This window comes from Hemitrygon akajei, chromosome 10 (assembly GCF_048418815.1).
Source record: "Hemitrygon akajei chromosome 10, sHemAka1.3, whole genome shotgun sequence".
Taxonomy (NCBI): Eukaryota; Metazoa; Chordata; class Chondrichthyes; order Myliobatiformes; family Dasyatidae; genus Hemitrygon; species Hemitrygon akajei.
Window position 1 is genome coordinate 141,673,624 of NC_133133.1, and position 14,272 is coordinate 141,687,895.

The following is a 14,272-nucleotide window of genomic DNA, read 5'->3' on the forward strand; positions in this document are numbered from 1 at the left end:
CAAAGGAGGTACAGAATCAGATATAACCACAATGATAAGTCATTTAGACAGGCACTTTAATAGGCAGGCCATAGAAGCAAATGATCCTAATGCAGGCAAATGGGATTAGTGTTGATGAATGGTCAACATAACTGTGCTGGGGGAACTGGCCAGTTCTGTACTGTATTACTCAATGGTTTTATGACTCTTCAAATTAGTAACGGGCTTGGAGTCTGAAATAAGAAAGCAAGTTAAGATAATTAATTCAAAGTCAACAGAGATATTGAGTTTAAAGAGTGGAAAAGGAAGAGTAGATATACTAAAAGAGTTGAAAGGCACGTTAAGAAAGAAAAATCACATTTAGTTGCATTTTAGCCCTTTTTAAAATAAAATCTGCATATAATTTAAACCTGAAGGAATGAGAGTCAACATTTGCCAAAGTTAATTTTCTGTGTCAGAGAGACTGCTTAGCAGCAAATAGGATTTACTATGCTCTCAAGGAGGTACTTAGACTGGAATGGTTTGAGTTATCAACTTGTACAGAGTTTTCCAGCCTTCAGAATTCATGAAATGATGCTTCAATTGTGTAGGTTGTTATGGTTTATGTGCATGAAACAAATCCATTTCATTGGTGAAGAATTTCAGACATAGTTGTAAGCTAATTAGAATTCATGCACTTGAGTTTCTTGTTTTTTTAAGCACAAATACTGCCAAGCCTTTCCAGTTACTAACAGGTTTTGCATTGCATTTTTCAGAGCCTGTTAATATTGTCCAGTGTGGCTATCTGGAGTCAACACAAGGGAAAATATGATATGTTGCAGAAGAGATTTGTTTGATTCATTTGGGAGTTGATGGAATGTGTATATTTTCTGGGCATGAGATTTTGTCATTGACCATTCCCTATTCTTATGGGGATCTTATGTTAAAAGCTGTAGAGCCCTTGGCTTTTGGAAGAGTCAATTTAGTTATTTGGCCTATATAATTTTCCAAATTCTTTATGATATATCAGCACCATTTCCATATTTTGTTCTTTATACCTAAACTACCACCAGCTATTCATGCATTCAAGTATTTCCAGATGGTCTGTGCTGAAGTACTGCAACTTATCTATCAAAGTCCGAACTTACTTCTAAAGAGTTATAACTTGATTCATCTGAAAACTACTGCTGAATTGAATTTACTTCTTTGTTACTGAAAAGAAGGAAAATGAGAAGTCAATACAGGAATATCACTTTGTATGATCAGCACCCGACACTGATACTATAATAAATAACATTTTAGCGAAACTGGCCACAAAAGAGAAGAGCTAACACACTGTAAATATTTGTGGGTGAAGGTCTATACGAAATCTCTCTGCTGTTTTAACTTGGGTTTTAAATCAAGGCCACAATAATATTTTGGATAAATATTTGTGCAGTAATTTTCCAAATCACATTTTGCTCAACTAAATTTACAGATGTTGTGTTCCGCTTTGATAAAAAATTTGAATATTATTTTTAAATTTTGCTCATTAATCTTCATCAGTTAAAAATCACAAGTTAGGTCATTTAGAAATCATGGATGTATTTTCTGTGATGAGATTTATTTATACGTTCATATAAACATTTAACATTGAAACTGCCCATTCAAGCAGTATGATCTCTATGAACTGTTGCCTTTGTCAAAATAGCTTTTTAATGTCATATTTAGTTCTGAGTTGATAAAAACTGAATGTTTGACATGACTGGTAAGATTCATGATCAAAATGTATTACTGGGAAATCAGAGGATGAATGAGTTGGATCTTGGTCTGATCTCGTGGAGCAAAAATAAAAGCCCAAGAGGTCCTACAGAGTGACTTTGAATAAGATTATACGCAATCCTCTATATGGGAATCATCCAGTTGCTTTCCTGCCTGATCTCCAAATCTTTCAATTCCCTTAGAGTTCAAAAACTATCAAATTTATCCATGAATATGCTGAGAAGCCAAAGCCCTATGTGGTAAGGAATTCCAAACATTCACCATCCTGGAAGGTTAAAGAAAATTTCTGTAATCTCACCCATCCAGCCTGTCAACTCCTCTTAGAATCTCAATTATTTCCATAAGATTATTCTTCTTTCTTCAAGACTCCAGAGGCTACTGGCCAGTTCCTTGATCTCAGCTGGAGGGACAATCCTCTTATCCTCAGAGTGGATGTCTGATTCTTTAGTAATGTTGCTTCCAAGGCAAATACATCTTTTCTTGAGTATGAGCCCTTAGGAATACTACCCACTATCCCAATATGGTCTCACCAATCCTGTGGAATTATATGACATCCTACACCAAAAATTGTATCTTTTGGGGCACAACATTTTTAATGCACTACATTAGTAGTTCAAAATGCTTTGAATGAAAGCTTCACATTCACATTTGGTTAAATACTCACTTAGCCCCTCCCTTTTTAAGGAGCTGGTCCAGGGTACAGTATGTTGAATTTATTTTTATTTTCCTATTTTTTGAATTTTCTAACTAACTTACATTTACATTATTTCAGTCTCATAGATGATCTCACCAAGAATCTTGCACAACTTAGACTGTGAAAAATTGTGCTCTGTCATCTATCTGCATATCAACTGTGGAACATCTTCCACACATGTGATACACTGTACTAACCTGGAGGCTGCAGGGTACACAATTGATGCTACAATATTGCAACATCATTCTGTTCATGAAATAGTGTGCACCTCAAAGCAGGATCAGCTGTTCTCTGGAGCATGAAGGTTTATGTCAGCTTATACTAACTGGTCTCGTCCAACCTGAACCTATGTCAGGGAGTCTGGGTAATTACAATATCATTTATTTGACTGGTCATTATTTTGCCTTGCAGGAAGGCAGGCATTTCACCTTTCACAAAAATGTAACGTTGGGAGAGAATGTTTGTAATTCAGGTCACATGTTTGGAAGCACCGTTGATTTGGCTTGGTCATGAAATAGCCATGGGAGTTACAGGTATTGAAGCTGCAACCTAATGTTTCTTTTTCTGTCTCTGTGTTGTGCTTTGTTTACAGAGGGGATGAACTGCATGAACAAAGATCATGGATGTGCACATATCTGTCGAGAGACACCAAAGGGTGGGGTGGCTTGTGAATGCAGGCCTGGTTTTGAGCTCGCCAAAAACCAAAGGGACTGCACATGTAGGTAGAGACTTCGTCTTTTCTTTGAAGACATGCATCAGTTGCTGGATTTTCATAGCTTTTCTGCTCTTTGCACAAAATCCTATTTTGTATTCCAGTACTTCTTGCCAACTATATCCCAGAATTTCACCTCAATGCATGCCTTTCACACAAAAGCCTAGATATTGAATAATTATTATATAAGATAAATTGTTTCAGTTATTGGTTCCTTCACTCCCAAAACAAAAATCTTCCAGTATAGCATTTGGATGTAGTAAAATTGGGAATTTATTTTTAGCCAGCCCATACTGGGTAACTTCATCATGAAAGATATCAATGTCTTGACTTCCTAGAGAGGTTTCTCAAGATGTTACGGGGATGAGAAAGCAATCACACAGGGCTGGGAAAGATGACACAATTTTCCTTAGAACAATTTCAAAACAGAGTCAGGACAACCCAAAATGCTCCCAAACCATCTCTACCAATCCACAGCTGATCTTCTATTTCAGATATAAAAGAGGTTGAAGTGGTAAGCTCCTCTTTACTAAGAGTGGTAGGTATATGGACTGCTGCCATTGGATAAGTGCTGGAAGTAGATATGACAGTAATATTTAAGAAGCATTTAGACAGGCAAATAAATAGGCAGAAAATGGAGAGATATAGACCATGAGTTGGGAGATGGGATTAGTTAAAATTAGCATGGTTGGTGCAAACATTGTGGGATGAATGGCTTGTTACTGTGCTGTACTGTTCTATATTCTAAAATCAAAATGAGCAGAATAAATTTTTTGAGTCTATATCTGGAATGAGAATAGTATGAATGATGGTGAACTCAAGTGCAGAGTTAGGTCTAGAATTAACTCAGACACAAATTAAACAAAATGACACAAATGAAATCCAAAAGTGAAAACACAAATAGTCGTACTAGAAATCGAACTCCTATGATTGAGCACTGAATGCTCAGCATGAGCATTTTAGGTACAGACTTTCCATGGAGGAATATGGTCGGCAATAACTGGTATTCTGAGTCTTACAGGCACAGTGGCAACTAACCATTCTCTGGGGAATTGGAGTGCTGAAACTTGGATGAATGCAGCTGTTCAGTGGGGACTATGACAATATCATTTATGCATAGGCTTGTAGCATAAATTAATGGGAGATAATTTTCAAAGCCTTACTATCAAATATTTTATTTACAGCCAAACACAATAGCAAAAGTCTCATCAGTTTTACAACTTCACTCTTCAGACAGATTGGCTACAAAATTCACAGGGACAATAATTGAATAGTTGGGCTGTTCATCTCTTCACCTGACCCTCTGCATTTCCTGTTATGTTCAGGGAGTTTTTCAAGCTGGACATTAGGTTATCGTAAACCGCCTTCTCTGGATCTGTCAAACACTCCTTTAAGATAGATACTACTGATTTTGCTCCCTCTTGAAGATAATTAACTTATCTTTTCATTTACCAATTTAAGATGGCATGAAGTATTTCCTCTTTGTCTGTGAAGGATTCAAGACTTAAGATAGCTTTCATATCGTCAAAAGCTCAGACATTTTAAACTAAATAGTGGGGGGGGGGGGGGGAGAATAGGTTCAACAGCGAGGAAAAATATAAAGTATAAGGAAAGGAGAGTGCAGGACAGGTTACTACTGTCTCCAGAATAAAGAATAAGACAAAATTTAGGAACGGTAAGAATTTAACCCTAGGCTACATGGAAACAAAATTGAAAAGAAAGGTGGTGAATACAGGACTAAATGTGTCATATTTGAACAAATGTAGTATATGAAATAAGGTTGATTATCTCATAGTGCAGTTAGAAATTGGCAGGTGCAATGTTGTTGGCATCACTGAGTTATAGTTGTAAAAACATCCATGGATACACGTCGCATTGAAAGAAGCAGATGGGCAGTGAGAGTGGAGTGTCTTTGTTGGTAAGAAATGAAATCGATTCCTTAGAACAAAGTGACAGAAGATCAGAAGCTGTAGAATTCTTATAGATAGAGTTAAGAAACTGCAGGGGTAAAAAGACGCTGATTGCAGTTGTTTAAGACCATAAGACATAGGAGCAGGATTAGGCATTCGGCACATCAAGTCTGCTCCACCATTCCATCATGGCTGATTTATTTATCCCTTTCAGCTCCATTCTCCTGCCTTCCGGCCTTTGAAGCTCTGATTAATTAAGAATTTATCAACTTTTAGTATACCCAATGACTTCGCCTCCACAGCCATACATTGGCAGTGAATCCCACAGACTCACCACCCTCTGGCTAAAGAAATGTTTCCACATCTCCATTCTAAATGGACCTATCTCTATTCAGAGGTAGTGTCCTCTGGTCCTAGACTCCCCAACTATATAAAACATCCTCCCCACATCCACTCTATTCAGACCTTTCAATATTCAATAGATTTCCATGAGATTCCCCTTCATTCTTCTAAACTCCAAGTACAGGCCCAGAGCCATCAAATTCTCCTCATATGTTAACCCTTTCATTCCTGTGATGATTTCTCGTGAACCTCCTCTGGAGCCTCTCCAATGCCAGCATATTTTTTCTCAGTAAAGGGCTCAGAACTGTTTACAATGCACCAAGTGAGATCTGACCGATGCCATAAAGCCTTAGCATGCCATCCTAAGGCTTTACAGTCCTCTCAAAATGAATGCTAACATTGCATTTGCCTTCCTTACCATGGACTCAGTCTGCAAGTTAACCTTTAGGGAATGCTGCATGAGGCCTCTCAAGTCTCCTTGCACCTCTGATGTTTTGAAGTTTCTCCTCATTTACATACCTTTATTCTTTCTACCAAAGTACATGACCATGCACTTTGCAATAATATATTTCACCTGCCATTTCTTTATTCATTCTCCCAATCTGTCTAAGTCCTTATGCAGCCACCCTGCTTCCTCAACACAACCTGCCCCTCCACCAATCTTCATACTCTCCGCAAACATGGCCACAAAGCCGTCCATGTCTTCTTCCAATTCATTGGCACATAATGTGTACAAAAAACAGTCCCAAAACCAAGCGGTGCAGAGCACCACTCGACACTGTCAGCCAAGCAGAAAAGGCCCCCTTTATTACCACTCTTTGCGTCCTGCCAGTCAGCCAATCATCTAACCATGCGAGTATCTTTCCTGCAATACCATTGGTTCTTTCCTTGTTAAGCAGATGCATTGCACCTTGTCAAAGGCCTTCTGAAAATTCAAATAGACTACATTCTCTGACTCTCCATTGTGTGTCCTGCTTGTTATGTCCTCAAAGAATTCCAACAGATTTGTTGGAGGAGATTTCCCCTTAAGGAAATAATGTTGACTTTGGCCTTTTTTGCATGTGCCTCCAAGTACCACAAATCCTCATCCATAATAATAGACTCCAACATCTTCCAACCACTGAAGTCAGACAAGGTGGTCTTTAGTATCCTTTCTTCTACCTCCCTCCCTTCTTAAAGAGTGGAGTGACATTTGTAATTTTCCAGTCCTCAGGAACCATTCCAGGATCTAGTGATTCTTGAAAGATCATTACTAATGCCTCCACAATCTCTTCATCTACTTCTTTCAGAACCTTGGGAGGTAGACCATCTGATCTAGGTGACTTATCTACCTTCAGACTTTTCAACTTCCCAAGCAAATTCTCCTTAGTAATAACAATGGCACACACTTCTTCTCACTGACATTCTGCTAGTCTTCGACAGGAGACACTGATGCAAAATACTTATTAAGATTGTATGCCATTTCTTTGTCCCCATTACTACCTCTCCATTGTCATTTTCCAGCAGTCCATTATCCATAAATTACAAAAGGAGATAGAAAAGTCTTGTAAAAAAAGGTTATGTTATAATGGTCGTTGGGGATTTCAACATGCAAGTAGATTGAGAAGATCAGGTTAGTACTAAGATGGCTTTTGAAAGCAGCTTGTGGTCATGCCCACCAAGGAAAAGGCCTTATTGTTGTGCAATAAAGCAGAATTGATTAAGGAGCTTAAGATAAAGGAACCCATAGAGCACAGTTATCATAATATGATAGGATCCTCCCTGCAGTTTGAGAGGATTCAGCTAAAATCAGATGGGTCGGTATTATAGTTAAGTAAAATAATTACAGAGGCATGAGAGAAGAGATGGCCAAAGTTGATTGGAAGGTGATACTAGCAGGGATGATGGTAGAACAGCAATGTCTTGAGTTTCTGGAAGTATTCAGAAAGTACAGGATTGTTTCATCACAGAGAAGAAACATTCTAAAGGGAGGATAAAGCAACAGTGGCTGACAAAGTCAAAGACAGCATAAAAGCAAAACAGAGAGCATACAATATAGCAAAAAGTTGTGGGAAGCTGGAGGACTGGGAAGCTTTTAAATCTAATAGAGGCAACTAAAAAGCAATAAGGAGGGAAAAGATGAAATATGAAGATAGGCTAATCAAAAATATAAAAGAGGATGCCAGAAGTTTTTAAAATAGATATATAAAGAATAAAAGAGAGGCAAGAGTTGACATTGGACTGCTGGAAAATGATACTGGAGAGGTAGTAATGTGGAACAAAGGCAAACTGAATAAGGATCTTGCATCATCTTCACTGTGGAAGACACCAGCAGCAAGTACGAAGGGGAAGAAATGAGTATAGTTACTATTACCTGGTACATAGATAGGTGCTTTATTGATCCCAAAGGAACTTACAGAGTCACAGTAGCATTACAAGTGCACAGATATAAATATTAGAAAATAAATAGAAAGAATAAAAAATAAGTAACTACAAACAGTCTAACAGGAGGTGGGGAGGGGGGGGGGTCATCACTTCCTTGGCTATTTCAGTTTAGATGGTTCAGAGAAAAAACATTAATGATGGTGGAAAATAAAGAGCATGCTCAATTACCGTAATTCTGTCAAATACAATTATGCCTTTATATTCAGAATATGCAGTCTGACAAAGTTTCAAAGACTGTATTGTGTCTCAAGAAATGATTGCTGGCAGCTTATCCAATAATGAAATTCAGATAAATTAATTCTTCTTCCAATATTAATGAAGCAATAAATACTACCTAATAGCAGTTTGGAACCAAAACAGTGAGTAATTTTTGCTCATTCTAATCCAATTGGAATTGTAATGCACGTTCTGTCATTATAACCAGACTAATTGAACTCAGCAATTTAAAAAAAAAAGAAATTGGAGCCTTCTGATCCAGTGTGATTTATTTAAATGTTTTCTTTACTGACTGAGACCTTGAGTTGAGTTCAGTTACCCCCATTCTGTTTCTATTAATTAAGCCATTTTCAGCTTGAAAGGTAGGCTTGAGATTGATGGAATGAAATGAATTGCTGTAATATATAGAACTTTTAATGCTTCACTGTATTGTCAAGTGAAATAAATGTCCTCGCAGCTACAACAAGCCAAATAATAGGAATGTTTTTCTCTTAATCTCCATCTTTTGAAGAAAAACAGATTTCACTAAAGTGGCACACATCTTGTTAGAAATAATAGCTAGGATTTCCCATTGGATTATATCAGCTCACTGACATAATTCCGGTTAATAAAGGCAAGAAATTCTTCAGAGTAACTCTACAGGGACTCTGCTCCTTTTTGTCAATGCTAGGACTTTTCACTGAAGTTAGTGGAGATGTAGTCAACATATAGTATAAAATGGATTGGTGTGTTCTAATAACATGTTGGGAATGGATCATGCAATATTTCCAATAGTTTCTCCATAGCAATACTGAGCATTTGGAACAGGAAGTATCTTTCTGAGGCTACATGGTGCCTTTTAAGTAGATGGGCTAATGAATCAGGTTTATTATCATCGGCATGTGTTGTGAAATTTGTTAACTTAGCAGCAATTCAATGCAATACATAATATAGAAGAAAAGAACAAAATATAATAATAAATAAATAAGTCAGTTACAGTATACATATATTAAATAGATTAAAATTGTGCAAAAACAAATAATATATATTTTAAAAGTCAGGTAGTGTTCACGGGTTCAATATCCATTTAGGAATCAGATGACAGAGGGGAAGAAGCTTTTCCTGAATCGCTGAGTGTGTACTTTCAGGCTTCTGTACCTCCTACCTGATGGTAACAGTGAGAAAAAGGCATCCCCTGGGTGCTGGAGATCCTTAGTAATGGACGCTGCCTTTCTGAGACACCGTTCCTAGAAGATGTCCTGGATACTTTGTAGGCTAGTACCTAAGATGGAGCCGACTAATTTTACAACCCTCTGCAACTTCTTTCAGTCCTATGCAGTAGCCTTCTCACCCACCCCCCCCCATACCAGACAGTGATGCAGCCTGTCAGAATGCTCTCCATGATACATTTATAGAAGTTTTTGAGTGTATTCATTGACATATCAAATCTCTTCAGACTCCTAATGAAGTATTGCTGCTGTCTCCCTTCTTTATAACTGCATCGATATGTTGGGACCAAGTTAGATCCTCAGAGATCTTGACACCTAGGAACTTGACACTGCTCACTCTCTACACTTCTGATCCGTCTGTGAGGTTTGGTTTGTGTTCCTTCATCTTACCCTTCCTGAAATCCACAATCAGCTCTTTCGTCTTACTTACAATAAAATGGTTGCCTTACTGGATGAAAAAAATTGTGGTACATAGCCATATAATGCGTGTTATAATACTGAAATGCGTTACCTTCTATGCCCACTTGCACTCTACCTCTTTCACACTCTGTCAATTTTCCTGTTGAATTGGAAGTGCCAGAAGTAGTTTAAAAATATGTCAATTATCCAGACCACAGAATGGTAGCCTTGCCAAGACTGCAAAAGGGAGAAATACCAGAATGTCTTAAATCACTCCTGCTTGTGGCTCCGACATCATCTAAGTGCTTGCTACTCTGATCTTGCAACACATTGTACAATGCTCACGGATTTCAAGCACTTTGTACAATTTTATTGTTTTTATTTCTTATTGAATCCTTTAATGTTTCCAGTAGAATTTAAGAAAAGTATGTAAGAATTAAAATATGCCTGTTTGACTCAGTGCTAACAGTCCATCCTCCAAGCTGGAAAAATGTGTATTCAAACCTCACTCAATTTCTTGAGTACATAATCCCAAATTTTAACACCATTGATAATGGAAAAGTGCAAATTGCATGTGTAGTGCAACTGTGAACTCAATGACATATGATTAAAGTATGATTAATGTTTGAATTGTGTTATATTTATATGCACTGGTATTCCCAACTATCTATTAATTCTTCAGTGTCCACACTTGATCTAGTCAGTGAGGAATAACTTTATGTGTACAATACCTTGAGTAATATTTCTGTAGATCCATGGGCATATGATGATATGTATGTGCATGTTATTAGTGTGATGAAATACAATTTATTTTTCTCCAAATGAATGGTTATTCAATTATCTTGAGGGTTAATTTACACTATTTCTGAGCAAAATTAATATTTGTGTGACCATAGTTTTGTATACATTTACTAAATGCTAGTAATTTAGATCCTATAGTCTGGAACAGTAGGGTACTGTTCTCCACATAGTGAATTCTTGCCCTGTCCCAGCTTCAAAGCTGCCAGTGAGTAGAAATCAGAAGTTAAGGGTTTTCTATGCATGTTCCTACAGAAAGGGTGTCACTCTCAAAGGAACTGTGGAATATATTTGGCCCATTGACTTGCTTCCATTTAGTTTCACTATAATTAATTGATCAGAAATTATGGGATCTATGAATAATTTTCAGAAAAAAAGGGAAATAGTTCTTAGACATATTTTTCCAACTTTATATAGTTAAATATAGCCTCGCATACATGGAAGCTAGAGATTAAGTTATTTGGGCATTTACACAGCATGAAGAATGCAAGGACAAGTGTAGAAAAGAAATATAATTTTAGCAAGGAATATTGGCAATAGTTACCCGTAGAATATAACATCTCCCACTCAAAACATTATGCCTTCATTGCATTATTTGATTATATAGTAATGTTACTTAAGATATATGAGTACAAGCTATATTTATGCAGGAATATTATTCCCAGTTCCCTTGTCAGTTTAATATCAAAAGTTCGTATCACGTCATGTGGAAAAGGATTATCATGGGTTCAGTTTGGACCAGGTGATCCTATGTTTCCTTGGGCAATCTGCAGTTCCATAAAATGTAGGGAGCATATGACAAAAGCATTTTTAATTGGCTTTCTCCTTTTCCCAGCATGCCTTATTTTGTGGAGAAAGAAAATCATCAGTGTCTGCCGTGAATCAGTATTATCAGTAAGTGGAATATCAGCCACACCCCCGTACTTGGTCTGTTGATATTCTGATCCATTTTGTGACTTGATAACAAATGAGAGCTTTAATTGTTCGGAATTACTGAGCACTCTTTACCTACAATAGCTACCTAGAGTCCTCCACTCTTCACATTGGTAAAGGAATCCAAAGTTAAGGATTAACTTGGTAAGATTAAACTGAATAATTTCCAACAATAGCCAAAATCACCTCACTGTTCCAGTCCCATAGCAATATTTATCCTTTTCTGAGGTCACATTATTATAACATCAAGAATGAATTGCTTTTGCCACAACATTTCTTTCAATGACACAAGATGTTATAAAGAAGTGTCGTTCAGAATATGGGATTCTGTGTTTACGTTTTGGCTTATACTTTTCGTGAAACAGTAACCTGTAACTATGGAAATGGGGGCTGTCAGCATACCTGTGACGATACCGACAATGGACCAGTGTGTGGCTGTCACCAGAAATATGCTCTTCACTCTGATGGGAAAACGTGCATTGGTAAGTGAAGACTTATTGCATGTGTTGAAGATATCACTGCTAGACAGCTTGCTGCTATATGTGCACTGAGCAAAGGCCTGCCTTTCAGTATAAATGCTATATACAGTATGTTGTCTATTGCATGAAGATATGTAAAGAGTATTTCCATTCTGCTCCTGTTCCATGGGAATCTAACTCTCAATCCTTTTTAACTACTGTTGCATATGGATCCCTAATAGTCCTCCTACTCACCAACAGAAAGACAGCTCTAATGTTGGAACTGCTTCATCTTGTGCATTTGAAGCAGCAGGAAATTTTCTGTGATTATTCCATGTTGTATCACATTTTCCTTTTGAAGAAGCTTCAGTCATGCACTGTCAATGTGTGAGCTTTGAATTTAACACATCTAAACACAAGGCACGCTGGAGTTTATTTAAACCAAGTCTGACGGTAACCATGTAACATGAAGTTCTCACAAGCTGTCCATTACCTGTGTGCTTTCTGGAGTAAAATCTAAGTTGTTCAAAATGAAAAGTTTCACTTGAAATATAGGTGAACATTTTGGCTTGCTACTCTGTGCATTAAGTTATTTTACACTGCTACTTTTTGAAAACTACGGCCTACATAAAAAAGGCACATGGCTGGGGGTGAGAAGTGGGATTTGAATTTGGAGGCTTGGCCTTTAGAGTAGCCAATGCATTAGTACATTACCAAAATAACTGGAAAAAAATACAGGGCCTTGTCTAATTTTTTTTTGGCATGCTCTCCTCAAAGTCAGAATGTCATGAGTTCAACTGTCACATCAGAATTTGATCCATAATTTACACTGATGCTTAAATCCAGTATTGAGCATATGCCATTACTGAAGTTATATTGTTCTTGGTTAAGGCACTTAGCAAGGCCCCACAAGGTTCCTCAAGCAGATGTTAAAGATCCCACATCACTATTTCAACAAAAGCAATAGGATCTGATGTGGTTTGAATCACTTGCTTCCAGTACTGAAGTCCATAAAGTCTGAGCACATTTTCAGTCTGACAGTATTTACTACCCAATTGTGAGGGCGTGAATTCTGGAATGGTAGAGCAATGCTATAATTTCCTGAAGATTAAAGGTTCCGCATTTTGTCCTACTCAAAGCCCATTTCAAGCAGCAGTGACTTGGGAAGTCATGTGACCGTGCTTACTCCAGAATCATGACAATTGGATATTCATTTCACCGATTTAGTTTTATACATGAGAATGTCACTGATTGCCTTTTTGCAGTTTTGGTCAGAGGCTGAGGAAAAGCAACTTCAAAACTGAAGAGGGAGTAATTGATCAGAAGGAAATTTCATATCAGATACATAGTATCTTCCTGAATTAGAACCACGAAATGCTTCTAATTTTGGCACTTCAGATGAGAATGCCTTGCCCCAACATTTGCATTTCTAATAGTTAAGGCTTCCAATTCTCATATACTAGGTGTTAGTTTTACAATGACATGTAGAGGCCACAGTCATGATGATAATTTGTGGTGTCACAGGAAAGCTATGGACAAAACCTTCCTTGCTACATATCTGCAAAATGTAATTTATGAAATGCAATAAAAATGGAAATTGCAGTATGCAACTACAATTCAACAATCTCTCTTCATAAGATGTGACATTTCTGAACACTCCAGAAAACATGCATTCTCTTGGGTAAAACAGGATTAGGGTTTGGGGAGACATTAGTGTAGAGATGGGGTGAGAGGATACATATCAAATATTGGGAACCTTCGGCTTTGCTTTTTTAGCAGGAACTACAGCAGTGTAACCTGTAGCAGAATAAAAATCCCTAGTAGGAAATTTTAAATTCACTATGCATATAGTTGCTGCCAGATTTACCCTGTAATAACAACTGCATTCAGCTTCAGCAATACCATTAGAGCAACATCTGGAACATTTATTACCAACCAGATATTTTTAGTTCTTTATCTGAAAAGCAAATCACTGTTACATTTATAAGCCTACCAAATAGACTTGGTAAATTATTGATGGGGAAACCACAGTACCTGATTATATTCATGACCCAGCATTTTATCTGCTTATTATAGCCAAAAATACAAGCTATTATGCAATGACCATGTCTAATGTTAGTGACACCACTAGTCAACTATCTCCTTCTAAGCATATCTACCACCACAATATTTAATAACCTGTTTAAAATTTCCATAGCTCCTACCCTTCTACCTTACCTAAAAGATCATTGCAGATGCCAGCCAGCTAGTATGAGGATTATACATTGAATTTACTCTTTTCTATATTAAGTTTGCTCAACACAATGTCTTGTTCTTCTAATACCATCCAGTAATATGTGCTTTGTAATATGTTTTGTTATGCATGGTTCTTGGGATGCCAAAATATAATCAAAGTTGCTACCACAAAAAGCTTTTCTCCCATAAAGTTTGGAGGTGAACTGACATTTCTTAATCGGAGG

At 37.3% G+C, this 14,272-nt stretch overlaps 1 protein-coding gene across 3 annotated transcripts in view; it reads left to right on the plus strand.

Annotated features, from left to right (window-relative positions):
• The window catches only part of scube1 (signal peptide, CUB domain, EGF-like 1), a 260,941-nt gene that overhangs the window by 135,867 nt on the left and 110,802 nt on the right, over positions 1-14,272 (plus strand). For all 3 annotated transcript variants that reach the window (XM_073059144.1, XM_073059146.1, XM_073059145.1), the window contains 2 exons: positions 3,006-3,131; positions 11,721-11,837. In XM_073059144.1, the coding sequence (XP_072915245.1) occupies positions 3,006-3,131; positions 11,721-11,837 (243 nt within the window). The remainder of the gene's footprint in view (positions 1-3,005; positions 3,132-11,720; positions 11,838-14,272) is intronic.